The sequence below is a fragment of the Oncorhynchus mykiss genome, chromosome 3 (genome assembly GCF_057628025.1).
Source record: "Oncorhynchus mykiss isolate SJ-2025 chromosome 3, ASM5762802v1, whole genome shotgun sequence".
In the NCBI taxonomy this organism is placed as follows: domain Eukaryota; kingdom Metazoa; phylum Chordata; class Actinopteri; order Salmoniformes; family Salmonidae; genus Oncorhynchus; species Oncorhynchus mykiss.
The window spans coordinates 59,446,167-59,472,396 of record NC_143024.1 but is presented as its reverse complement, the minus strand read 5'-3'; the positions used below and the strand labels follow the sequence as shown (position 1 = coordinate 59,472,396).

Sequence of the window (26,230 nt, the reverse complement as noted above, 5' to 3'; positions counted from 1 at the left end):
ACCTGCCCGCATCCTGTACAATGGATTCAATTGAGCTAAAATAACTACATCTCTGTTTTTTTATTTTATTACGTGCTCCAACTCCTTTCTACCTCGAAAGAGTAAATTGGATATTTGAGAAACAGTTCGTAAATACAAGGACATTTTCCAGTGTCATATAACAACTTCCAATGTCACGTGTTGAGCAATCGGTCATGAGGTTTATTGTGTACAAAAGGTAAGCGCCACCTGTCACCAACAGCACAAGGTCGGCTGATAAAAGGTAAAGAAAGGTAAGACTGTTTTCAAAGATTCATAGTTTTAGATTTGGCAATATTAACAATATCAGTAACAAAACGCCTTTGTCTGATTTAACACCTGCACACATGAAAGTAGTACCTACCTGATTTTGGTGTATTATTCTATATCCAGTGATATTCATACTTAATTTCGGTTCCGTTAATACCTGGGTGTTTTGCGCCACCTAGTGTAAGCTAAGGTTGTTCACTTTTATTTACAGGAAGTGCATCTACTGTGACAAAATGGTGTCATTAATCTGCACGCTCCAGGACCATCGAGATGAAGTATATTGGTGCGCGTTCTCCCCCACACTACTGGCGACTTGCTCCGGGGATAAGACCATACGCATCTATAACACCAATGACTTCTCGGAGTTGCCGTTTTCGCCTCTGTCAGGCCATCGATATGGAGTTCACTGCTGCAGTTTCAGTGTATGTGGCACCTACCTGTTCACCTGTTCCACAGACGCTTTAACTATCATTTGGAGTATGGCAACAGGTGAGGTAAAGACGAAATTTGAACATCCTGGAGGCAGCCCAGTCAGGGTGTGCTCACTGTCTCCCTACTCCTCTCTCCTGCTGTCAGGGGCATCAGATGGAACCTTGGCCCTTTGGGATTTCCACTCTAAGAAATTACGCAAGTAGGTGTTAGATCATGAGACAAATCCCTATATTGCATTGTACCAGTCAAAAGTTTGGACACACCTACTCATTCAAAGATGTTTCTTTATTTGTACTATTTTCTACATTGTATAATAATAGTGAAGACATCAAAACTATGAAATAACACATATGGAATCATGTAGTTACCAAAAAAAGTGTTACATCAAAATATATTTGAGATTCTTCAAAGTGACCACCCTTTGCCTTGATGACAGCTTTGCACACTTGGCATTCTCTCAGCCACCTTCATGAGGTAGTCACCTGGAATGCATTGTAATGAACAGGTGTGCCTTGTTAATAGTTAATTTGTGGAATGTCTTTCCTTCTTAATGCATTTGAGCCAATCAGTTGTGTTGTGACAAGGTAGGTGGGGATAGCCCTATTTGGTAAAAGACCAAGTCTATATTATGGCATGATCAGCTCAAATAAGCAAAGAGAAACAACAGTCCATTACTTTAAGACATGAAGGTCAGTTAATCCGGAAAATGTCAAGAACTTTGAACGTTTCTTCAAGTGCAGTTGCAAAAACCATCAAGCGCTATGATGAAACTGACTCTCATGAGGACCGCCACAGGAAAAGAAGACCCACAGTTACCTCTGCTGCAGAGGATATGTTTATTAGAGTTAACTGCCCCACAGATTGCAGCCCAAATTAATTATTCGTAGAGTTCAAGTAACAGACACATCTCAACATCAACTGTTCAGAGGAGACTGCGTGAACCAGGCCTTCATGGTCAAATTGCTGCAAAAAAAAACACCACTAAAGGACACCAATAAAAATTAGACTTGCTTGGGCCAAGAAACACAAGCAATGGACATTAGACCGGTAGAAATCTGTCCTTTGGTCTGATGAGTCCATATTGGAGATTTTTGGTTCCATCCGCTGTGTCTTTGTGAGATGCAGAGTAGGTGAACGGATGATCTCCGCATGTGTGGTTTCCACCGTGGAGGAGGTGTGATGGTGTGGGTGTGCTTTGCTGGTGACAGTGTCAGTGATTTATTTAGAATTTAAGGCACAATTAACCAGCATGGATACCACAGCATTCTGCAGCGATAGTCCATCCCATCTGGTTTGGGCTTAGTGAGACTATTTTTTTTTCAACAGGACAATGACCCAACACACCTCCAGGTTGTGTAAGGGCTATTTGACCAAGAAGGAGAGTGATGGAGTGTTGCATCAGATGACTTGGCCTCCACAATCACCCGACCTCAACCCAATTGAGATGATTTGGGATGATTTGGACTGCAGAATGAAGGAAAAGCAGCCAATAAGTTCTCAGCATTTGTGGGAACTCCTTCAAGACTGTTGGAAAAGCATTCCATGTGAAGCTGGTTGAGAAAATGCCAAGAGCGTGCAAAGCTGCCATCAAGGAAATGGGTGTCTAATTGGAATAATCTACATTTTGATTTGTTTAACACTTTTATTTGGTTACAACATGATTCCATATGTGTTATATCATAGTTTTGATGTCTTCACTATTATTCTACAATGCAGAAAATGGTCAAATAAAGAAAAACCCTTGAATGTGTCCAAACTTTTGAAGTTGGTGTGTCCAATCTTGAATAAAGCATTGTATTGCTTGCCCTCATTTCTCCAACCTAATAAGTGTATATAGGCCTACTCTTTAAAATGGTACGTCATATTCCAATGTTCAACCTCCCAGATCTAAGGCCGTGACAGAGGCCACGGTGATGGCGTGCTGCTTCACTCCATGTGGTCAGATGTTTGTGACAGGATGTACATCTGGAGATATCAAAGTGTGGGATTTGGACATGAAGCAGCTCTATGCAGAGAGGGATGCCCATGATATGGGGGTGGCCTGCTGCCATTTTGCACCCCAGTTTGACATTGGTAAGATGAGCACAGCATAGTTACCTCATTCAAATTGGGATAGTGCCCAGTTGAGGTATCATGTGTAAGGAAAAAACACACATACAGTACCGGTCAAAAGTTTGGACACACCTACTAATTCATGGATTTTTCTTTATTTTGACTATTTTCTACATTGTATAACAATAGTGATGACATCACAACTATGAAATAACACATATGGAATCATGGAGTGACAAAGTGTTCAACAAATCAAAATATATTTTAGATTCTTCATAGTAGCCACATTTTCTCAACCAGCTTCACCTGGAATGCATTTCCAACAGGAGTTCCCACATATACTAGGCTCCTGAGTGGCGTGGTTGTCTAAGACACTGCATTTCAGTGCAAGAGGTGTCACTGCAGTACCTGGTTCGAATCCAGGCTGCATCACATCCAGCCGTGATTCGGAGTCCCATAGGGCGGTGAACAATTGGCCCAGTGTCGCCTGGGTTTTTCCTTCCCTTTTTTCCTTCTGCGGTCCAACTCATCCCAAACCATCTCAATTGGGTTGAGATCGGTTGATTGTGGAGGCCTTTTACCAGGTAGGCCAGTTGAAGTCTCATTTACAACTGCGACCTGGCCAAGATAGGACATGTCCTGTGTTGTTGTTTTTGTCACACTGCTTTGCTTTATCTCGGCCAGCTCGCAGTTGTAAATGAGACTTCAAAAGGGCCTACCTGGTAAAAGGCCTCCACAATCAACCGATCTCAACCCAATTGAGATGGTTTGGGATGAGTTGGACAATAGAAAAATCTGTATAAAGTGAAGCAATAAATAGGCCAATAGTGGCAAAGTAATTACAATTGATAGAGTGATAGATGTGCAAGTACAAATACTGATGAGGTAGGTAGTTGGTTGGATTTATTTACAGATGGTCTGTGTACAGCTGCAGCGATCGGTAAGCTGCTCTGACAGCTGACGCTTAAAGTTAGTGAGGGAGATATAAGTCTCCAACCTCCAACTAACTTTAAAACAGTTATAGGCTGTGATAGGAGAAAACTGAAAATGGCTCATCAACATTGTAGTTACTCCACAATACTAACCTAAATGACAGAGTAAAAAGAAGAAAGCCTTTACAGAATCAAAATATTCCAAAACATGCATTGTGTTTGCAACAAGGCACTAAAGTAAAACTGCAAAAAATGTGGCAAAGAAATTAACTTGGTCTTGAATTCAAAGCATTATGTTTTGGACAAAGTACTAGGGAGTTTTTTTAGGATAAAAATAAATGTAATAGAGCTAAGCACAGGCAAAATCCTAAAGGAAAACCTGGTTCAGTCTGCTTTCCAACAGACACTGGGAGACAAATTCACATTTGCAGCAGCAAAATAACCTAAAATACAAGGCTTACCAAGACAACATTGAATGTTGCTTACCAAGACAACATTGAATGTTCCTGAGTGTCCTAGTTAAAGTTTTGACTTAAATCGGCTTGAAAATCTATGGCAAGACTTGAAAATGGCTATCTAGCAATGACCAACAACCAACTTGAGCTTGAATAATTTTTTTTAAAGAATATTGTGAAATATTGTACATTCCAGGTTTGCAAAGCTCTTAGACTTACCCAGAAAGACTCACAGCTGTAATCACTGCCTAATGTAATTCTAACATTTACAGTATTGATTCAGGGGTTTGAATACTTATGTAAATTAGATATTTCTATATGACATTTTTTGTACATTTTCAAAAATTGCAAAACATTTTTTTTTAACTTTGTCATTACGGGGTGTGTAAATGAGTGAGGGGGAAAAATATATTTATTGATTTTGAATTCGGGCTGTAACACAACAAAATGTGGAATGAGTCAATGGGTATAAATACTTTCTGAAGACACTGTAGATCAGTATTTGTATTTATTTCCTACAGTCTTTTTTGATGTTCCACCCGCTCTCAGCTAATCATTTATTAAACTGGTGAAACATTTATTTACTCTTTAATCAATGACTCTTTAATTAACATGAGTTCCTATTATCAATGCAATCCATTTAAGATTGTCAGAGTTGAATTCTAGAAATTGCCTGAAATGTATTATCAATGTTGCCCAGCACTTCAAATGATAGGCAACAACCATGTGTGTCCTCCTATTGTGATGGGGTTTTATTATGAGGGCTATTGCCTGGTTTGTAAACAAGTTAATATTATTATTCTGATGGAGGGCCAATGTGCCGCGTTTGTTCCTCTGCTCCACAGATTTCAGTTCGGTCGAGTTTCGATTGGCCTCCTGTGGACAGGACAGTCAACTGAAGGTATGGATCGTATCTCAGCATGGTGCAGCAGGTAAGCTGGCCTGGCCTTCATTCAACCCAGTCTCTTTCTCTCTTCTCTCTCTCGCGAAAAGATAGGGAGCAGCATCAACAACCTTGAATTATCTGAACTGAATAAAATAATTGCATTAGTTTAGAACAAACCGCATCAGTACCTTTCCATATGAACATTTAATACATGTATCCAAACTTTGTTTAAAATCTGTTTATGGTATTTTCAACACATACTAGTTAAAGAGTCCAATATGCTGGTCTCTGTTCTAGATGTGTGTATATCTGTATATATACGGTACCAGTCAAGTTTGGACACACCTACTCATTCAAAAGTTTTTCTTTATTTTTACTATTTTCTACATTGTAGAATAATAGTGAAGACATCAAAACTATGAAATAACACACATGGAATTATGTAGTAACCAAAAAAGTAGCCACCCTTTTCCTTGATGACAGCTTTGCACACTCTTGGCATTCTCTCAACCAGCTTCACCTGGAATGCTTTTCCAACCGTCTTGAAGGAGTTCCTACACATGCTGAGCACTTGTTGGATGCTTTTCCTTCACTCTGCGGTCCAACTCATCCCAAACCATCTCAATTGGGTTGAGGTCGGGTGATTGTGGAGGCCAGGTTATCTGATGCAACACTCCATCACCCTCCTTCTTGGTCAAATAGCTCTTACACAGCCTGGAGGTGTGTTGGGTCATTGTCCTATTGAAAAACAAATGATAGTCCCACTAAACCCAAACCAGATGGGATGGCATATCACTGCAGAATGCTGTGGTATCCATGCTGGTTAAGCATGCCATAAAATCACAGACAGTGTCACCACCCCACACCACACCACACCACCTCCTCCATGCTTCACGGTGGGAACTACACATGAGGAGATAATCCGAAACAGCTGTTCCTGGGTGAGCCGTGCGTCCAGAGTGGTGTTCCACATGGATGTGTTGTGGTGCCTTTGTCCTAGAGCAGCAGACACAGGACACTGAAGGGAGCACACAGAAACACAGGGAATGAAACCAGAGAACACGTACCTCTCACAGGCTGCAGAATAGGCCGCCTGCTGCAAAGTACAGGCCCTGGTGCTGTGCCTCGCCTGGTTATTGTTCCACATTCACAGGAAATTGTCCTTTGCAGATGGGCTTAGCCGCATGGGTGGAATTTTTATTGTCATCATTTTTCAGTTCTCTTTTGTGTCAGTAACCTTTCAATTCAACTGGCATTCTGCTTCTGCTTCCTGTAGCCGATGTGTTATTATTCATGCGTTTCCTCCTTAATTGTCCTGTAGCATTTTTTTTTTGTTGTTGTGTGTTTTAGAAAGAAAACAATCATTTCTATCTTTATCTCTTCATTCACTGTGAATTTTAATAGCCACATGGCCATCACTACTTACTCAGCCTGTAAAGGCTCAATTAAAAAGAAGAAATTAGAGATTTTGAATGACTTGCCAGCAGGGAAAGAATGTCATGTAGATAAGATGAATTTGAAAAGGAACAACAGCCTTACCACAGTGCTCAGTTGTCAACCTGCAAACACGATGTGGCATTACTGAATTGGAATGTAGTGTGTGTGTGTAGCCAAATCCTAAATGAACAGTCAGTTGTTAATCCAACTGTGTTTGTGGTCATGGGAAGGGTTCCAGGGATGGTCAGAGGGGTGGTCAGTGTGACACACAGCCAGTGGGTGCGAGGTCTTCTCTACATGAGGTCTTTGTGTGTTATTGATTCCCAGCCTGTGAGATGAAGCTGCTCCACACGCTGACTGGTCAGTCGGCCCCTGTGCTCTCCTGTGCCTTCTCTTCTGATGGTGAGCTGCTTGTCTCAGGGTAAGACCGTCCGTCCTCCATGTATGCTCTGATGTTAGTCCTCTCATGACCCTTAACCCTAACCATAGCTCTGGTCCAGGGTGTTTTGTGCGGATGGCGAGCTGCATGAACACCCTGGACCAGAGCTATCCTTACGCAAGCCGCACAAACGCCTTAGACCAGACCCACTTGGCACACACTGGTTGAATCAACGTTGTTTCCACATCATTTCAATGACATTACGTTGAACCAACGTGGAATATGCTTTGACGTCTGTACCCAGTGGGGACTACCCTAACACTCATTTTGGCATAGCCTTAATGCTACTCTAGGGTACTTACAGGAATAATTACAGTCATTGCATCACTGTAATGTAAGGTGTGACCAAAAAATCTATACATCCCTATTCAGTAGGAATAAGCCTCTGTTGGTATAATCAGGTAGAAACATCCATTGCTGCGTTTAAATACTGCTGTTATCCTATTGTACCACTAGGGGTCTCTACTCTCTACTCCGTTACAACATTCTGCTCTGTGAGTGAGGCTTCAATCTCATTCATGCTCGTGTTTGTTCAGTGAAGTAGCAGTTTTTGCTTAATATCTGCACATAATGGGAAAATACAATTGTTTTATGTGTGATTTATTTGTTTGTATCTTGTACTGATGAGCTGTTGAGAAAAATAAATACATGTAATCACTCTTACGTGTTCTCAGCTCAGTGGATAAGACGGTGACCGTGTACAATGCGGTATGTAAAACACAATCTTGGGTGTGGTCTTAGTAAGTTGTTTTGCTTTTTAAACAGATGTATCCGTCCACACTAACACCACTGCTTCCCGTGTACAAATCACAGTCTCTAAACAGTGTGAAATGCCAGACATTCTTCTTTGTCACTGTTTGTTCATCTCTTCCTTTGTAGAGCGATGGAGTCCTCCTTCACACTTTGAAACGGCATGAGAGGTACCAGCATGACCTGCCTGTTACTCTCTGACGTTTGATAACTCAGTGGAATTGTATGCATCAAAGACACTGAATTCCTGTGCCTCCCTCTCTTAGCTTTGTGACAGCCTGTGCCTTCTCTCCAACCCTGCCCTGGATGGCTACTGGCTCCATGGACAAGAAGGTCAACGTGTGGAGGATAGCAGATAGAGATATCGGGCAGGGTAGGTAGTAGCCTGCTGTACTCCTAATGTACCGATCAAAGCCCAGCAGCCATTTTGTGTGAGCCAGGCAGCCAGTTCCACAGGGAGTGTAGTGTGAATGCAGCCCCAGCGGGAGAAGCTCCTCTGGGAGAGCTGGAGGAGTACTGTGCCTGCTCTGCTGACAGGGCCAGACTAAAAGTAAAAAAATAAAGAGGAAGATAAGTGTTTCCAATGACATCATCAACCAGTTTCTAGACAATTTGTATGCAGTTGGTTAACATCACATGATGCACACCCATGATGTCATTGGAAACACTTATCTTATATAGTTTTTACTACAAAACGTAGAAACGGGCCATTTGACGTTTGGGTGGTGCTGGAGATGATGAAAAGGAAGTAGAATTATTATTTTATTTTTCCCCCCCTTTAATGGTCATTAGCAGGCTGGCTCTGAACCTAGGTGATGCGATCTATAATGACCTTGTCTAACCTCTAAGCCCCACAGTGCCACACTTGCAGAGGGCCCAATGGAGAGACAGAGATAAATCAGGTGAAATGTCTTAAACGCGTAAACACTCAGGAAATGAAGCCGTGTCTGCAGACATCAGGGGGCCAAGCTAGACTAGAGTATTCAACAGAGGGTTTCCTTCTGAGAGTAGGCACGTTGACGGAGCACATTCCAAGCTCTCCCTCTTGCTCTGTGTACACAATCTCCTTTGAATGTGATTCATCTTGCGTTTTCTTGTGACTTCTAGCTCAACCCAGGAACCCCTCGTGCCAAGGTAAGAACACACAGGGAAATGTCTTCTCATTCGTTCCAGTGCACGATGGGACGGTCAGGAGCAGAAGTCTCCAGATACTGGCCACAGATGCTGATCTTTGGTTAGTTTAGCATTTACCCCACTAATGGGGTTAGGATTAGGGGAGCTGATCCTAGATCTGTACGTAGGGGAGCTGGAGCCAGATGCTGGGCCAATAAATGGATGAGATGTCTGGAGGAGGCATTAAAATAAACGATGAGGACTTGTAAAGTGACAGATGACGAGGAGGAGCCAGTTCAAGAGTGGAACTTTTCCAGATAAAAAAAGACCCCTCTCTTGGCAGAGCTCCCCCCCCTTCACGGATATTGACATGACCTTCCCCTGAGTCCCAAATAGAGTGCACTACTTTTGACTAGTTCCGTAGGGTGCCATTTGGGATGCAGGCTCAGATTCCCATCTCTGTGGGACTGTGAAGGGGGAGGTGTTACCGTACAGTGCAGGCAGATTTGATAAGAGGCCACTTACTGTTCTGGTGCGTTTCGGTTGATAGTGTTGGTGCTGTTTCACATAACATCATTAAGCCTCCATCCACATGTATGCTTCTGAGAGGGAAATTCAGTGGTGGTGGAATTTTGGCCTGAGGGGCAAGGAAACGATTGTGAATGACTGGGATAACAGATAGCGAGAGATGGAGGGTGACGTGAAGGGAGCGAGAGAGGTGAGGAAAAGCGAACAATGCCACGTTAATGTGAAATATCACTCAGCTGCTTAATGATAAACACTCCATGCTTTGCATTTCCTACGTGGTGTCATTAGCAAGCGCAGGACACAACACTGTGCGTTTTATCTTGGCGATACCTGACAAATGATAGCCGCTCGCACAATGTCATGTGAAGGTTGCCTCTGACGAACAGTGTGCCTGCAAAGGCCAGAAAAACACAACCTTGTCCGGGGGGGGGGGGGCTCCGAAGCTGATAAATATTCCCAGGGCATGCAAATGTGATTTAAAGCACTGTTGATAAAAAGAGGATGTATAGTTTGGTGACAGGTTAGGAATCACTGGTTGGTCATTTGCTATCAGCACCAATGAAGGGTCTTCTTTGTGTGGGATGTGTTTGTAGGGATCTGATAAGTAGTATTGCAGGAGACGGCGGGGGTGAAGGACTCGAGGAGGGGGCATGTGGGAAGGCCCTTCCTCCCTTCCTGTGTTTGTGTGTGTCCCACAGGAGCAGGAAGGAAGCTGTCAGGTCACTCCAGGCTGCTGGTGAGCGACTGGTCCGAGGAGGATGTGTTGGCCTGGCTGAGTGAGGAGGGTCTGGAGGAGCTGGTCACAACCTTCACAACCAATAACATAGACGGGCCTGAGCTGCTCTGTCTGACCAAGGAGACCCTGGCCTCAGAGCTGAGCATCGGTAAGGACATGGAATTCACAACTAGGGTTGCAAAATTCTGGTAACGTTCCCCAAATTACCAGATTTTCCAGAAACCCGGGTTCAGTGTTTCTCCTATATATTTTTTTGCAAAGGTGGGGTATGGGGGGGATACTTTTTGTTGTAGGAGTTTGAGAAGAGTTGACAGGAAATGGTGCAGCGTGAAAGCTAATTTCCTGCAGTTCTGCACATTTTGCAATGGCTAATTCTGTATTCTTATGCTCAAACATTGTAACCAAATCAATGGGGACCCTAATCAGGGACCCTAAGCATGTGCTCGGTCGGTAATCCAGCCATGCCAAAAGAACTCAAATTCATTTTATTTATTGGTTTAATTGTTTTAGCTTTTATTCTGGTGATTTGTAGTTCTCAAAGATTATATATATATATATATATAATCTAATGTAAATAGATATGAATGTAAATTATATTTTCTACAAACTTTCTGACTGTTTCTAGTCATTTAAATTTACACTGAAGGTGTTTTTCCATCCAGATTAATTTAGTAAAAAATGTGGGTGTGGCAACAGTTTAACAGTGGTGCAGCGGGGAAACACTGCGGGTTGGAAGATTCCCGGAATCAGGACATCCAGAATCCTCCAACTATGATTTCTGTAAAACCCTTTTGCCACCCAACCTACAACACAACACACAGATCCCAGGCATGTCTAACCAGGGGCCCCGGCAGGGGTTTTGGGCCCCATGAAAAGATATCACATTTGGGCCCCACCACCACAGGCCACACCAACCCTGCGCAATTGCTGTAGCCACACACCTCCAGAGCCCAATCAACCCATTCAACGCTTTAAATAACTCTACCTTTGCAGGCTTGCAACTCTCTTTTAGTCTAATATTTACTGTACGATGTTTACTGACAGTGAGCTGTGAAAATATAACACTGTGCAGACATGCACGCAACATTCTGCATTCAGTGGAATTCACTATTTGATGCAAGACTGATACCCTCTATAGGAAATGTGCTAAAGGCCATCTTTTACAGTCTAAATGTAATGTTAATGGTACAATTCTTGAATGGAAAGTTCTCTTAACATGAATGAATAACCTCTTCAATTCAAATAAATGAACATTATCATGCCTGTGGGCATCGTGTGTAGTGATCCGATATCCATTGCCATGCCATTTAACAGTTATCACTGGCCCTTGCTCAGCTTTACTCGCTAAGAGTGAGCCTTCTTGCTAGCAAAGTCACTGATCAGCTTGTTTTTCAACATCCTCACTTTGTCTGTCTCTTTCTGTGCACCTTCTCTCTATCCTCATCTGCATTTAAAAAAAACAAATTTTATTTTTATTTCACCTTTATTTAACCAGGTAGGCCAGTTGAGAACAAGTTCTCATTTACAACTCCGACCTGGCCAAGATAAAGCAAAGCAGTGCGACACAAACGACACAGAGTTACACATTGGGATAAGAAAACGTACAGTCAATAACACAATAGAAAAATATATGTCAGTGTGTGCAAATGTAGTAAGATTAGGGAGGTAAGGCAATAAATAGGCCATAGTGGCGAAATAATTACAATTTAGTATTAATACTGGCGTGATAGATGTGCAGATGATGATGTGCCAAGTAGAGATACTGGGGTGCAAAAGATCAACAAAAAACAGTATGGGGATGAGGTAGTTGGGTATGCTATTTACAGATGGGCTGTGTACAGGTACAGTGATCGGTAAGCTGCTCTGACAGATGATGCATCAAGTTAGAGAGGGAGATATAAGTGTCCACTCATTGGCAGCAGAGAACTGGAAGGAAAGGCGACCAAAGGAGGAGTTGGCTTTGGGGATGACCAGTGAAATATACCTGCTGGAGCGCGTGCTACGGGTGGGTGTTGCTATGGTGACCAGTGAGCTGAGATAAGGCGGGACTTTACCTAGCAAAAATGACCGTTTAGCCAGTGGGTTTGGCAACAAATATGAAGCGAGGGCCAGCCAACAAGAGCATACAGGTCGCAGTGGTGGGTAGTATATGGGGTTTTGGTGACAAAACGGATGGCACTGTGATTAGCAAATGGATGTAGTCTGAGTAGAGTGTTGGAGGATATTTTGTAAATGACATCACCGAAGTCAAGGATCCGTAGGATAGTCAGTTTTACGAGGGTATGTTTGGCAGCATGAGTGAAGGAGGCTTTGTTGCGAAATAGGAAGCCGATTCAAGATTTCATTTTGGATTGGAGATGCTTAATGTGAGTCTGGAAGGAGAGTTTTCAGTCTAACCAGACACCTAGGTATTTGTAGTTTTCCACATATTCTAAGTCAGAACCGTCCAGAGTAGTGATGCTAGGCGGGCGGGTGGGTGCAGACAGCAATCTGTTGTGTAGCATGCATTTAGTTTTGCTAGCATTTAAGCGCAGTTGGAGGCCACGGAAGTAGTGTTGTATGGCATTGAAGCTTGTTTGGAGGTTTGTTAGCACAGTGTCCAAGGAAGGGCCAGATGTATACAGACTGGTTTTGTCTGCGTAGAGGTGGATCAGAGAATCACCAGCAGCAAGAGCGATATCATTGATACATACAGAGAAAAGAGTCGGCCCGAGAATTGAACCCTGTGGCACCCCCAGAGACTGCCAGAGGTCCGGACAACAGGCCCTCCGATTTGACACACTGAACTCTATCTGAGAAGTAGTTGGTGAACCAGGCGAGGCAGTCACTTGAGAAACCAAGGCTATGGAGTCTGCCGATAAGAATGCAGTGATTGACAGTCGAAAGCCTTGGCCAGGTCGATAAAAATGGCTGCACAGTACTGTCTTTTATCTATGGCGGTTATGATATATTTTAGGACCTTGAGCGTGGCTGAGATGCACCCATGACCAGCTCGGAAACCAGATTGCATAGTGGAGAAGATATGGTGGGATTTGAAATGGTCGGTGATCTGTTTGTTAACTTGGCTTTTGAAGACTTTAGAAAGGCAGGGCAGGATGGATATAGGTCAATAACAGTTTGGGTCTGGAGTGTCTCCCCCTTTGAAGAGGTCAATGACCGTGGAAGCTTTCCAATCTTTAGGGATCTCAGATGATACAAAAGAGAGGTTGAACAGGCTAGTAATAGGAGTTGCAACAATTTCGGCAGATAATTTTATAAAGAGAGGGTCCAGATTGTCTAGCCCAGCTGATTTGTAGGGAACCAGATTTTGCAGCTCTTTCAGAACATCAGCTATCTGGATTTGGCGGAAGGAGAAGTGGGGGGGGCTTGGGCAAGTTGCTGCGGGGGGTGCATAGCTGTTGGCCGGGGTAGGGGTAGCCAGGTGGAAAGCATGGCCAGCCGTAGAAAAATGCTTATTGAAATTCTCGATTATTGTAGATTTATCGGTGGTGACAGTGTTTCCTAGCCTCAGTGCAGTGGACAGCTGGGAAGAAGGGCTCTTATTCTCCATGGACTTTACAGTGTCCCAGAACCTTTTGGAATTAGTGCTACAGGATGCAAATTACTGTTTGAAAAAGCTAGCCTTAGCTTTCCTAACTGACTGTGTATATTGTTTTCTGACTTCCCTGAAAAGTTGCATATCGCGGGGGCTATTCGATGCTAATGCAGTCTTTGTGCTAGTCAAGGACAGTCAAGTCTGGAGTGAACCAAGGGCTATATCTGTTCTTAGTTCAACATTTCTTTGAATGGGGCATGCTTATTTAAGATGGTGAGGAAAGCATTTTTAAAGAATAACCAGGCATCCTCTACTGACGGGATGAGGTCAATATCCTTCCAGGATACCCGGGCCAGGTCGATTAGAAAGGCCTGCTTGCTGAGGTGTTTTAGGGAGCGTTTGACAGTGATGAGGGGTGGTTGTTTGACCGCAGACCCATCGCGGACGCAGGCATTGAGGCAGTGATCGCTGAGATCCTGGTTGAAGACAGCGGAGGTGTATTTAGAGGGCAGGTTGGTCAGGATGATATCTATGAGGGTGCCCATGTTTACGGATTTATGGTTGTACCTGGTAGGTTCCTTGATAATTTGTAGGAGATTGACGGCATCTAGCTTAGATTTTAGGACGGCCGGGGTGCTAAGCATATCCCAGGTTAGGTCACCTAACAGTACGAACTCTGAAGATAGATGGGGGGCAATCAATTCACATGGTGTCCAGGGTACAGCTGGGGGGTCTATAACAAGCGCCAACAGTGAGACACTTATTTCTGGAAAGGTGGATTTTTAAAAGTAGAAGCTCGAACTGTTTGGGCACAGACCTGGATAGTATGACAGAACTCTGCAGGCTATCTCTGCAGTAGATTGCAACTCCACCCCCTTTGGCAGTTCTATCTTGATGTAAAATGTTGTAGTTGGGGATGGACATTTCTGAATTTTTGGTGGCCTTCCTAAGCCAGGATTCAGACACGGCAAGGACATCAGGGTTGGCGGAGTGTGCTAAAGCAGTAAATAAAACACATTTAGGGAGGAGGCTTCTGATGTTAACGTACATGAAACCAAGGCTTTTACAATTACCGACGTTAACAAATGAGAGCGCCTAGGGTGTAGGTGTAAAGCTGGGGGCTGGGTTAACCTCTACATCACCAGAGGAACAGAGGAGGAGGAGGATAAGGGTACGGCTGAAGTCTATAAGAATTGGTCGTCTAGTGCGTTGGGAACAGAGAATAAAAGGAGCAGATTTCTGGGCGTGATAGAATAGATTCAAGGCATAATGTACAGGCAAGGGTATGGTAGGATGTGAGTACAGTGGTGGTAAACCTAGGCATTGATTGACGATGAAATAGCTTGCATCTCTGGAGACACCAGTTAAGCCAGGTGAGGTCTCCCCATGTGTGGGGTGTGTGACAAAAGAGCTATCCAAGGCATGTTGAGCTGGACTAGGGGCTCTACAGTGAAATACAACAATAATAACTAACCGGAACAGCAGAAGACAAGGCATATTGACATTAGAGAGGCATGTGTAGCCGAGTGATCATAGGGTCCAATGAGCAGCAATAGGTGCGTCAGGGAGCCGTTCGGTAGTCGCTACTGTGCTAGGCGAATGGAAGGCACGGCGTTCAGAAAGCTAGCGGGCCGTGGCTAGCAGATTGGTCATTGGTACTGCCGGCACTGTCTTTCACCTCTTCCTCCACTTCCACACTCCTCCCTGACAAAACTGTATCACTTGAAGAGGGTCCTGGCTCTGTAGTGTGCTTGACGCATGTGATAGTATATCCTATAATATCGTTTGTAATAACATCATAATCAAAATTTCAGTTGCTATTTCAGTTACTTTAATGACTTAAATCAACTTCATGCACCACGGAAAAAAATTAAGCAGCACTGAAAACTGCAGAATATTGACCCAAATTATCCCCATCCCACCACTAGATGTCAGTAAACTACCATATTTCAGTCTGCATCAAAGCCATGGAGACGTACCTTGGCCATATGATTTGAAGGTATTATTTTAACATTGGCTGTCACTTATAGAGACTGAGTCACTCAATGCTTCAAACTGTCCAGCATCCAATACAGGCTAGGCTGTTTTTGTTTCATATAATGACCATTATGTGGAAAAATAATTAGTGTTTGAATTCTTATCATTCAAAAAGGGTTGAATTATTTTCATTTTTTTCATAAAAAAAAAAAAAAAAAATCCCACGTACTATGCCAACTGACATGTCATTCAACACTATGCTGCTCACCTTCTTTTTCAGTTGGGAGACAGGGCTGGTTCAGGGGTATGGGGATGGGGAGACAGGGCTGGTTCAGGGGTATGGGGATGGGGAGACAGGGCTGGTTCAGGGGTATGGGGATGGGGAGACAGGGCTGGTTCAGGGGTATGGGGATGGGGAGACAGGGCTGGTTCAGGGGTATGGGGATGGGGAGACAGGGCTGGTTCAGGGGTATGGGGAGACAGGGCTGGTTCAGGGGTATGGGGATGGGGAGACAGGGCTGGTTCAGGGGTATGGGGAGACAGGGCTGGTTCAGGGGTATGGGTATGGGGAGACAGGGCTGGTTCAGGGGTATGGGGATGGGGAGACAGGGCTGGTTCAGGGGTATGGGGAGACAGGGCTGGTTCAGGGGTATGGGGATGGGGAGACAGGGCTGGTTCAGGGGTATGGGGATGGGGAGACAGGGCTGGTTCAGGGGTATGGGGATGGGGAGACAGGGCTGGTTCAGGGGTATGGGGATGGGGAGACAGGGCTGGTTCAGGGGGATGGGGATGGGTAGACAGGGCTGGTTCAGGGGTATGGGGATGGGTATGGGTAGACAGGGCTGGTTCAGGGGGATGGGTATGGGTAGACAGGGCTGGTTCAGGGGTATGGGGATGGGTATGGGTAGACAGGGCTGGTTCAGGGGTATGGGGATGGGGATGGGGAGACAGGGCTGGTTCAGGGGGATGGGGATGGGGAGACAGGGCTGGTTCAGGGGGATGGGGATGGGGAGACAGGGCTGGTTCAGGGGGATGGGGATGGGGAGACAGGGCTGGTTCAGGGGGCCGGGGATACAGGGCTGGTTCAGGGGTATGGGGATGGGTAAACAGGGCTGGTTCAGGGGTATGGGGATGGGGATGGGGAGACAGGGCTGGTTCAGGGGTATGGGGATGGGGAGACAGGGCTGGTTCAGGGGTATGGGGATGGGTAAACAGGGCTGGTTCAGGGGTATGGGGATGGGGATGGGGAGACAGGGCTGGTTCAGGGGGATGGGGATGGGGAGACAGGGCTGGTTCAGGGGTATGGGGATGGGGAGACAGGGCTGGTTCAGGGGTATGGGGATGGGGATGGGGAGACAGGGCTGGTTCAGGGGGATGGGGATGGGGAGACAGGGCTGGTTCAGGGGTATGGGGATGGGGAGACAGGGCTGGTTCAGGGGTATGGGGATGGGGAGACAGGGCTGGTTCAGGGGTATGGGGATGGGGAGACAGGGCTGGTTCAGGGGTATGGGGATGGGGAGACAGGGCTGGTTCAGTGGTATGGGGATGGGGAGACAGGGCTGCATCTGATTTAGTATGAAGGTTTACCTGCAATGATTAAATGTTGGCTAAAAGAGGAGTGAAATGTAAACACCCTGTGAAGATGTTATGTAACTAATGTTAGGGGAGCAAAAGTAGCCTATTTCACTATTTGCTAACAGGTTAATTTTCACCAGTCAAAGACTACACCCATCTTTCTTTATGAAAAATTGGGTGACAGTGTCGCCCTTTCTTTCCTCTCTCCTGTCTTTTCTTTCTTTTCGTTTTTGTAAACCAGATTGTTCTTTAGGAAGCTGAGACATGATGCTCCACCGGCATTCCTCACTCGCAATTCACTGCTAGCAAGTACCGTTCACACCTGGTTTGGGGGCAGGACCATGTAAATAGAGGGTGTGAAAAAGAAACAGTTTAGTTTTATTAGTACAATTGTAAATAAATTATTATATTAAGGATGAATGGCTATTAATTTAATATTGAAAAAAATGTACCAAATGCCCCCCCCACCCCCCACCCCCGCCATGCGGCGCCCCTGTGTCTGACCTGTGACTGGCATCTCCATTCCTCGTTAGTAATGAAGGGACCCAGGTGTAGATACATAGGATTATTCTGGATTGTGCAATTCTGTTGGAATGGAATACATACCACAGAGGCTTTTATCTGGCTTCTAATATTCCCACAATGCTCCCCAAATCAAATTGTAATCTGCTTTGGGGCTGCCAAGGTGTGACATTACTACTTCCAAAATGTCCCATTGGAAATTACTTGCTTATATAATTAGCTTCAGACAATTTCCCATCAGCCATCAGATGACCTTAGATGTTAAAATAGTTTGGACAGGACCTAGTGTCTTACATTTTCTATAGCATGCTATTACCTCAACCATCAATGTTAGAGAGAAAATTACATGTTTACTCTGTGTCTTCACTGTGATATGATTGAAATAGATAGTGCCATAAAGACTATAGTTTTCTGAATCAGTATTAATCATTACCAATGAATCGTTACTGAGGAAGCAATACACTGCTATGAATCCCCTTTCCTTTCTGCTGTCCACACTAACCTACTTTAGGATTTCCTGAAGATGCTGTTTGTGGATACAGTGAAACAAATGAGATTCTTCACCACATCTCTGTAGAGGAGGGTTCCAAAACTGACCCCATAAAAGACTGTAAAAACACCAAGTGATTTTAATTTTGGAAATCTGTTCCAAAGTATTCCCACGCATAATAGAAATATACTGTGTATGTAATTGTATAGAAATATAAGCAAGGTTTGAAATTTTACTTTTTTTTGTAAAATATATCTGTTTTGGCTTCTTGCGGTCAATACAAATGATTTGTAATTATGTTCTGACCATCCTCTCAAGAAATAAATTGTCCCGCGGCTGCATCCTAGTTGATGATCCCTGCTGTAGGGGTTTAGGGTGAATTCTGCATCACACCCACAGAGAGAACAGCACCTCGGTGTAGGACAGTAGGACATGTGTTATCTCTAGGGACTAGCTTTTCTGGTACAACAATCCCCATCTACAGCAAACCTCAGTCCGCTGCATTACAGATTTATGGTGGTTTGTCAATGTATCCCAATGTAGTCTTGGTCCTGTGATTGTCAATATGCAAACTGTGAGGGTAAGTTACAAAGTGTATTTCGCAAGCAATCATGAATGTCACCTCATTTGCTGCAATGCAGTCACAAAGAAAGATACTGTAAATATTGCTCAGAGTTGAGCAATTCCCTTATCCGCATTAGTTAATTGTATGACTAATGGGTTCAGCAAGTCTGATTGGACGTACACATTTTGATTGAGCACTTTTCCCCACTGGGATTTGACCTTTTGTGATTGCACTGCCCGATCTATCTATAGTGCTGCATCTGCACTGAGTTTCCTCCAATCACATTGGTTGAGTTTGATCCCCATAGTCTCATGGGGCCCCTGATTGCAGGTGCTAGCTAATTAACTCTACAGAGACACTAAAGTCATGTGGTGCTGGAGTTTCTGTCTTTCACGCCACCAACACAGTTTTCTGTCAGTTCCTAGCCTAAGCGCACGTGTGTGTGTTTGTGTGTGTTTAGATCTGTTTCCCTTGAGCACCAAGTCACTAGGCACTGGCAGAACTGTGATTAACAAACAGAGCATTCCATATGTAGGCGCAAGGTCTTCCACAGGAAGAGGTCTGATTGGGTTGCTGCTAGATGGTATGAAGCTACGGTAAAAAGGTTGTATGTTCAGGTTGCATCGGGGAGAATTTTAGCTAACCCTAACCCTTTTCCTAACCTTAACCTAATTATCTTAACCTGCTACGTTAATTCTCCTAACCTGCTACGAAAAGTCACTTCTGTTTGTAGCTGTATACCATCTAGTCAAAACAGTTTGATTTGGGAGATGATCATTCCTTGGTATACATCCCGGACCCTGTCGAACTGCCTGACAATGAGGCCGTTTTCAGACTGCAGCTCAGTTCTGCTCCCCAGAGGCCCTAACTGAATCATCTACAATGCAGCCAAGAGGCGGACGGAGGCAGACGTCATTGTGTCTGGGGCTCTGTTTCACCATGCCAGAAAGGTGACGTGCTGCTCTAAATAAAGGTGGCCTACTGGTACCTGCTGTCGACATACTGGCACCCACCGGAAAACCACAATTCTCTGGCCCTGGAGATGCACTATTCAAACCTATTCCGTTGGGTAACTGTAGGCTTTAGGAGTTACAATTCTATCGAGCAGCGGTTGCTTTGCTGTGCCCCAAGTGATAGCGGACATCTTCCTGGCTACCATCTCTCTTCCTGTGGAACATTCCAAGTTCCAACACCAATAACATTCAAGTGATCCTCAGGGATGACGTTCAGTTGCCTGCTGCTTTTGAAAAGCAGAGCTTTAAAACTGTCTACAGGCTTTGAATCATCAGTAGTACCCTTTGTTTCTGTGAAGATGGGTGAAGGAGAATCCCAGTCAGATTTATGCATCTGTCTCTTATCGGGGTAAGCCAGAAGAAAGGATTGCACATTTTATTGAACAGTAGATGCTGTCATTGGGTTTCCTAGCACAGATAATGAGGGCTTGTTTATGGAAGCACTGACACTGGCAGTTCCTCAGTTTGGCTTTACCCTTCACCAATGTCCACACACATGCTGTGTTAATTTCTAGGGAAATGTACTACTACCACAAATAACCATAAATATGACTTATCTATACAGGCCCAGACAATCAGAATGAGTTTTAAGGGCTTTATTACAGACAGAAAAACTCTTCTTCAGTTTCATCAGCTGTCCGGGTGACAGGTCTCAAACGATCCTACAGGTGAAGAAGCCGGATGTGGAGGTCCTGGGCTGGCGTGGTTACACTTATGGTAGAGAAATTAACATTCAATTCTCTGGCAACAGCTGTGGTGGACATTCCTGCAGTCAGCATGCCAATTGCTCGCTCCCTCAACTTGACACATCTGTGGCATTGTGTTGTGGGACAAAACTGCATATTTCAGTGGCTTTTTGTCTCCAGAACAAACTGCACCTGTGTATTTACATTTTTTATTTAACAATTGCCTGCTCCCAGCACAAGGTGCACCTGTGTAATGATCATGCTGTTTAATATGCTTGTTGATATGCCACACCTGTCAGGTGGGTGGATTATCTTGGCAAAAGAGAAATGCTCACTAACAGGGATGTAAACAAATTTGTGCACAACATTTAAGAGAAATACGTTTTTTTGTGCATATGGAACATTTCTGGGTTCTTTGATTTCAGCTCTTGAAACATGGGACCAACACTTTACGTGTTGCGTTTTATATGTTTGTCCAGTATAGTTTTGTATGTTGCCATTGTTTTTCTAGAGTCGGTGGGTCTCCGTGGTAAAGTCCTGAGGAAGGTGGAAGCTCTGAAGGCAGAGTTGACGGGACTAGACGCCCCAGATGAGTTCCTCTGTCCAATCACCAGAGAGGTGATGAAGGACCCTGTCATTGCTGCAGGTGAGGGAGAGGGCATGAAAACATCTGTCTCACAGGCTGTGTATTTTTTCCATTAATTGGCCTTTTGACCAATCCGATCAGCTCTGAAAAATCTGACTTGAAAAGATTTGTCAAGACTAATTAGTGGAAAAAAGTTGGGTTGCCGGTCTAAACGCAACCGTACAGTGCATTCAGAAAATATTCAGAACCCTTCACTTTTTACACATTTTGTTACATTACAGCATTATTCTAAAAAATGTCCCTCCATCTACACACAATGCCCCAGAATGACAAAGCAAAAACAGGTTTTTAGACATTTTTGCAAATGTGTTTAAAAAGAAAAATGTAATATCTGATTTACTATTCAGACCTTTTACTCAGTACTTTGTTTAAGCACCTTTGGCAGCAATTACAGCCTCGAGTCTTCTTGGGTATGACGCTACACACTTTCAGACCTTTTACTCTGTACTTTGTTTAAGCACCTTTGGCAGCAATTACAGCCTTGAGTCTTCTTGGGTATGACGCTACAAACTTTGGCACATCTGTATTTGGGGAGTTTCTCGCATTCTCTGCAGATCCTCTCAAGCTCTGTCAGGTTGGATGGGGCTTGTCGCTGCACAGCTATTTTCAGGTCTCTCCAGAGATGTTCAATCGGGTTCAAGTCCGGGCTCTGGCTGGGCCACTCAAGGACATTTAGAGTGTGTCTGCCTTTCCAAATCATGTCCAATCAACTGAATTTACCACAGGTAGACTCCATTAAAGTTGTAGAGACATCAAGGATGGTCAATGGAAACAGGATGCACTTGAGCTCAATATCGAGTCTCATAGCTAAGGTCTGAACACTTATGTAAATAAGGTATTTGTTTTTTATTTTTAATACATTTGCAAACATTTAGAAAACCTGTTTTCGCTTTGTCATTATGGGGTATTGTGTGTAGACTAAGAATTGTTTTTTAAAATCCATTTTAGAATAAAGCTGTAACGTAACAAAATATGGAAAAAGTAAGGGGGTTTGAATACTTTCCAACTGCACATGTCCTTGTTCGTCAAGGCTAACGTAGCCAATTTGTTATTGTTTAAAAAAAAAACATGCACTGTTTCCTGCTCCAACTCACGTTATACTGTACGTAGCCTATAAAAGTAATTATGTTAATGTCTGATGTATAAAATGTGTCTAAAATCAACAGATGGATATTCCTATGAGAGGGAGGCCATTGAGAGTTGGATCAGCGCTAAGAACCGCTCCAGTCCCATGACCAACCTACCTTTACCAACCACTCTGGTCATGCCCAACAGAAGCCTGAAGACCGCTATTGGCCGTTGGACTGCCACTCAGTGATGGATTGGTGTACGAGTAATCAGTAATGCCTTATTCTGAAGCAGACTATAAAATGAGGTCACCCAATTGTTTCCTATGAGAATACTCAGTGGTGCATTTGATGGTCAGGAAGTGTCATTTCAGCATGTCGCCATCTTGCTACATTAAGTTTTTGGAAACATTGCATGCGCAGTTTGAGCTACTCTAGGAAGTGACGGTGCAGGCTAGCTCAGTGCTACCCCCTCTCATGGAGAACCTCAAGTTGAAGGCCAACCAGGTACTACAGGCTACCATTAGCAACTAAATGATCCTTAGAACTTTGTCTATGTGTGATTTTAAGGGAATTGCTTCAAAGACATACATCCAGTGAAATAGAAATCATGTACCATGATTGTGTTTGGAAAAGGTTTTTATATCCACAAATATTTACCACAAAAATCGCCATTTCCCCATTCACTATAAATGTGGGGTCTTGTTTTCTGGAAACAATGCCTGCAGTACTATGGTCGGCCTTCAACTTGAAATCCTAAATGCGAAGGGGGCATTTCAGAATCAAGACAAATTTGTACAATGTGATCACTGACAATCAGTTCACTGCACAGTTCTATTACATACTTTTGATTAAACAAGGGTGATTATTCATGAATGAATGATATGTCGTTTGCCTGTGTGTGCCTTGCAAATTACTAGAGCTTTACATCATTTGTGCAATAGGATTTTCTGGGAATAAACTAAATTGGAGTCGACGTTTATACTGTATAAACATGTGGTTCTAAAATGTATTGTCTAACTTTGCTCTGGTCCATGACGTTTAGTGTGCATTCAAACGGGCTCTACCACCCTGGACCAGAGCTATGTTGAACTGTGCCTCCTGTTCCCTGCTACAATGACAGCCAGCAGGCCTGAGTGTTTTCTCTGTGGGATTTTATTTCCCTATGTTGGGAATGGCAGTAATATTCTATTACACTATGTGATTATGGGTAACACAGCTCACAATACTGGAAACATGGCAACCATTTCAACATACATACATATTAAAATACTGTCAATGGCACCATGCTCCCCCAAACCTTTTGTTTATAGATATTTATTTTTTAAACTCTTTATTATAAATTGAAGTTGTGGCATGCACTTAAACCAATATTACTTTGACAGAGCTTATTATTGAACTTGTAAAATGTCTTAGTAGCTGTGCAAAAATAACTATATAAAATATATTTTTTTACGATGAATCAAGCCATAGACATTGTAAATAAATTAACGTGACAGCAACGACAAGCAGATACAGAGAGGATTTAGTTAACGTTATCGGGCAATTTATAGGATGTACAAACATATAAACAAATACATTTTTCAGAACCTTGAACACAGTTGGAACCAAATTGTGCATCAAATAAACCTCAAAATACAGATAAGTCAATACACTGACATTGATCTTCACTCAAAAGAAGGAAAAAAATATATTTATATATACACAATGTGAGGATCTACAACATCCTTCTTAGAACACAGGAATGCCCATCTCAAACATATCCTTACAGCTCTTCTAAATAGCTCCGTAATTCTGTCATCAGCACCATTGACATAATGAACACAGTTCAAATCCCATTGGATGTGTCCAGAATGGCACCCTATTCCCTATATAGTGCACCACTTTGACCAGGGTCGACCAAAAGTAGTGCACTACGGTATATAGCGAATAGGGTGCCATTTTGGATGCAAATATTGTCTTATACTTAACACTGAACAATTCAGTAATAACATTATACTGTAATATAATATGTTGTATAAGCACTTAAAGGCCTATGTAAATGCGTAAAGTGCTGTCACTGCAATGTCTCCAGCTTTGCTGAATAAGAGGGAACATGTCATCCTGTAACAGAAGCAAACAGCTGTACGCAATAGTAGGAAAGAAATACATCTGTTCTGTTACAGCTTCAATCAAAACGCTCCATGTGGCGGATATTCACAGGGGGAACAAACATAGTTTGCGTACTTCTTTCAAAGTTTCGACTTACATTGCTTAATTTTTTACCAGCCCATAAAAAACTATCTCTCCACTTAGAATTTTCCAAAGGTGTGTGTGTAAAGTGTTTGTGGGTGTGTGCAATGTGCATGTTGTCTGTATGTGCGTGCCAGCGTGTGTATCTCGTTGTCTGTGTGTTGAGAGAGGGGAGATAAATATTCCTACACATTTGACTCTATGAATGATCGCTTTGGTTTCATTGAAGCTACGTGAATGGCGGGATTCTCTCGGACTAAGCTTGGCTGCTTGGGCTTACTGTCCACAAAAGTGTGCGACGGCATGGCCAGAGCTGGCTTGGATTCCTTGTAACAGGTGGATGCTTGGCACTTCTCTGCAAATTCCTTTGAGTGCATTCCATTCTGCAGGCTCCCCATAGCACCCTGAGATGGAGCTTTGAGCTGCTCGTGGTAAGTGCTCCCTATTTTGGCATAAGGTAGCTCACAGTTCACCCCTGCTGCCTGGAGGCCCATGGCAGACATGGTGTGGGACACTAATCCCTCAGAGGAGTGACTCTGCCAGCTGCGGAGGGCTCCGGTGGCGGGCTGTAGGCCTGGGTGGTTCTGGAGCCCTTGGTGTTGTTGCTGCTGCAGTTGTTGCCACTGCAGTTGTTGCCGCTGCAGTTGTTCTCGCTGCAGTTGTTCTCGCTGCAGTTGTTCCTGCTGCAGTAATTCCCGCTGCATTTGCTGCTGCTGCTGAAGAAAGCGTGCCTTCTTGTCCATGATGCCCATGAAGGGCCTGGGTTTCCACTCGCTCGTGCCTCCCTGGCCCTGCTTGGCCTTGTCTGTGGTGGTCTTGGTGCGTACATCAGGGCCCTGCAGCTTGCTGCTCTCCGACAGACTACTGCTGGAGGCCAGGGAGCTGGTGGAGCTGGACACCTTGATGTTTCCGTCTCCCCCCTGGGAGAGTGCCTGGGAGACCCCGTTTCCCCCACACTCCTTCCTCCGCTCCTGGCCTGGCCCTGCAGCATTGAGGGGGTCCTGGGGAGACCCTGAGGTCTGAGCGTCCAGGGAGGACACCGAGTGGGCAGACAGACGGTCCTGGGAGGAGTAGGAGGCCCGGGCAGAGTGCAGGGATTCGCTGTCCCTTTCGCAGTGGTGGCCCATAGCCATGTTCTGGGAGGCAGCAGCCATAGACAGGCGTTGCTCCCCGTAGACGGGCTCGTCGGGAGGGGGCGGTAGAGGGCTGATGTCTATGCCCAGACCCCCTGGCTTCAGCATGCTGGACATGTGTCGGCTGGGCAGGGGGCTGGAGGGGGCGTACTGGGACTTGGCCCCCGAGGAGCGGCCTCCTGCCTGCAGGGAGCTCATGTGCTGGTTGGTTTTGACTATCTGGGCCTGCTTGGTGGGCTCTCTGGGCTCCCGGGGAGGGTAATGGTGGTGACTCAGCCTGCCAGGGCCTGAGGGCCCGGAGGGGGGAGAGCAAGGCCTGGTGCTCTGCTGCTGGGTGGTGAGGCTGAGGGTGTCAGGCAGAGTTCTATTGATGGAGTAGATGTTCTGTGTCCAGGGCTCACCTCTCTCTCCTCTCCTGTCTGAGTGTTGAGACTGAAAAGTTCCCTCCCCTTCCACGTCATTCATCCCCAGAGTGTTCTGTCCATCCATACCTCTGACGGCCATGCTATGCCCCGACATCTCCTCCTCCTCCCCTTCCTTGTGTTTGTGTTCCGAGTCGTTGTTGGCCGGAGCCTGGTTTGACGAGGACGTGGCCCCCTGCGGTTTGCCCTGGGTCGTGCTGCGCTGCATCTGCTTACACTCCTCCTCTACACGGGCCAGCAGCCGCCGGATTTCACGGTTGTTGGGACACAGCCTGGCCGCTTCGTGCAGGTCAGCCATGGCTGCCGTGAACTGCCTGGG

The 26,230-nt window shown here is 44.6% G+C and overlaps 2 protein-coding genes across 14 annotated transcripts in view; one reads left to right on the top strand and one right to left on the bottom strand.

The window, feature by feature from the left end:
- On the top strand, positions 1–23,004 carry LOC110520059 (WD repeat, SAM and U-box domain-containing protein 1). 6 transcript variants are annotated; one of them, XM_021597052.3, is made up of 13 exons: positions 166–272; positions 500–777; positions 865–919; positions 2,606–2,793; positions 5,005–5,091; positions 6,810–6,903; positions 7,596–7,629; positions 7,801–7,841; positions 7,938–8,044; positions 8,779–8,805; positions 10,011–10,196; positions 20,923–21,057; positions 22,224–23,004. In XM_021597052.3, the coding sequence occupies exons 2-13, from the start codon at positions 522–524 to the stop codon at positions 22,373–22,375; spliced, it is 1,362 nt and encodes a 453-aa protein (XP_021452727.1). In that variant the 5' UTR covers positions 166–272; positions 500–521; the 3' UTR covers positions 22,376–23,004. The 6 variants fall into 6 exon arrangements, with proteins under 6 accessions (XP_021452728.1, XP_021452726.1, XP_021452727.1 ...); XM_021597053.3 differs by lacking the exon at positions 8,779–8,805 and having other exon boundaries at positions 1–272; XM_021597050.3 differs by having other exon boundaries at positions 500–919.
- A 421-nt stretch (positions 23,005–23,425) lies between these two features.
- LOC110520058 (protein TANC1) overlaps positions 23,426–26,230 on the bottom strand; it is a 285,120-nt gene continuing 282,315 nt past the window's right edge. For all 8 annotated transcript variants that reach the window (XM_021597049.3, XM_021597043.3, XM_021597046.3 and 5 more), the window contains one exon: positions 23,426–26,225. In XM_021597049.3, the coding sequence (XP_021452724.3) occupies positions 24,542–26,225 (1,684 nt within the window). In that variant the 3' untranslated portion in view covers positions 23,426–24,541. The remainder of the gene's footprint in view (positions 26,226–26,230) is intronic.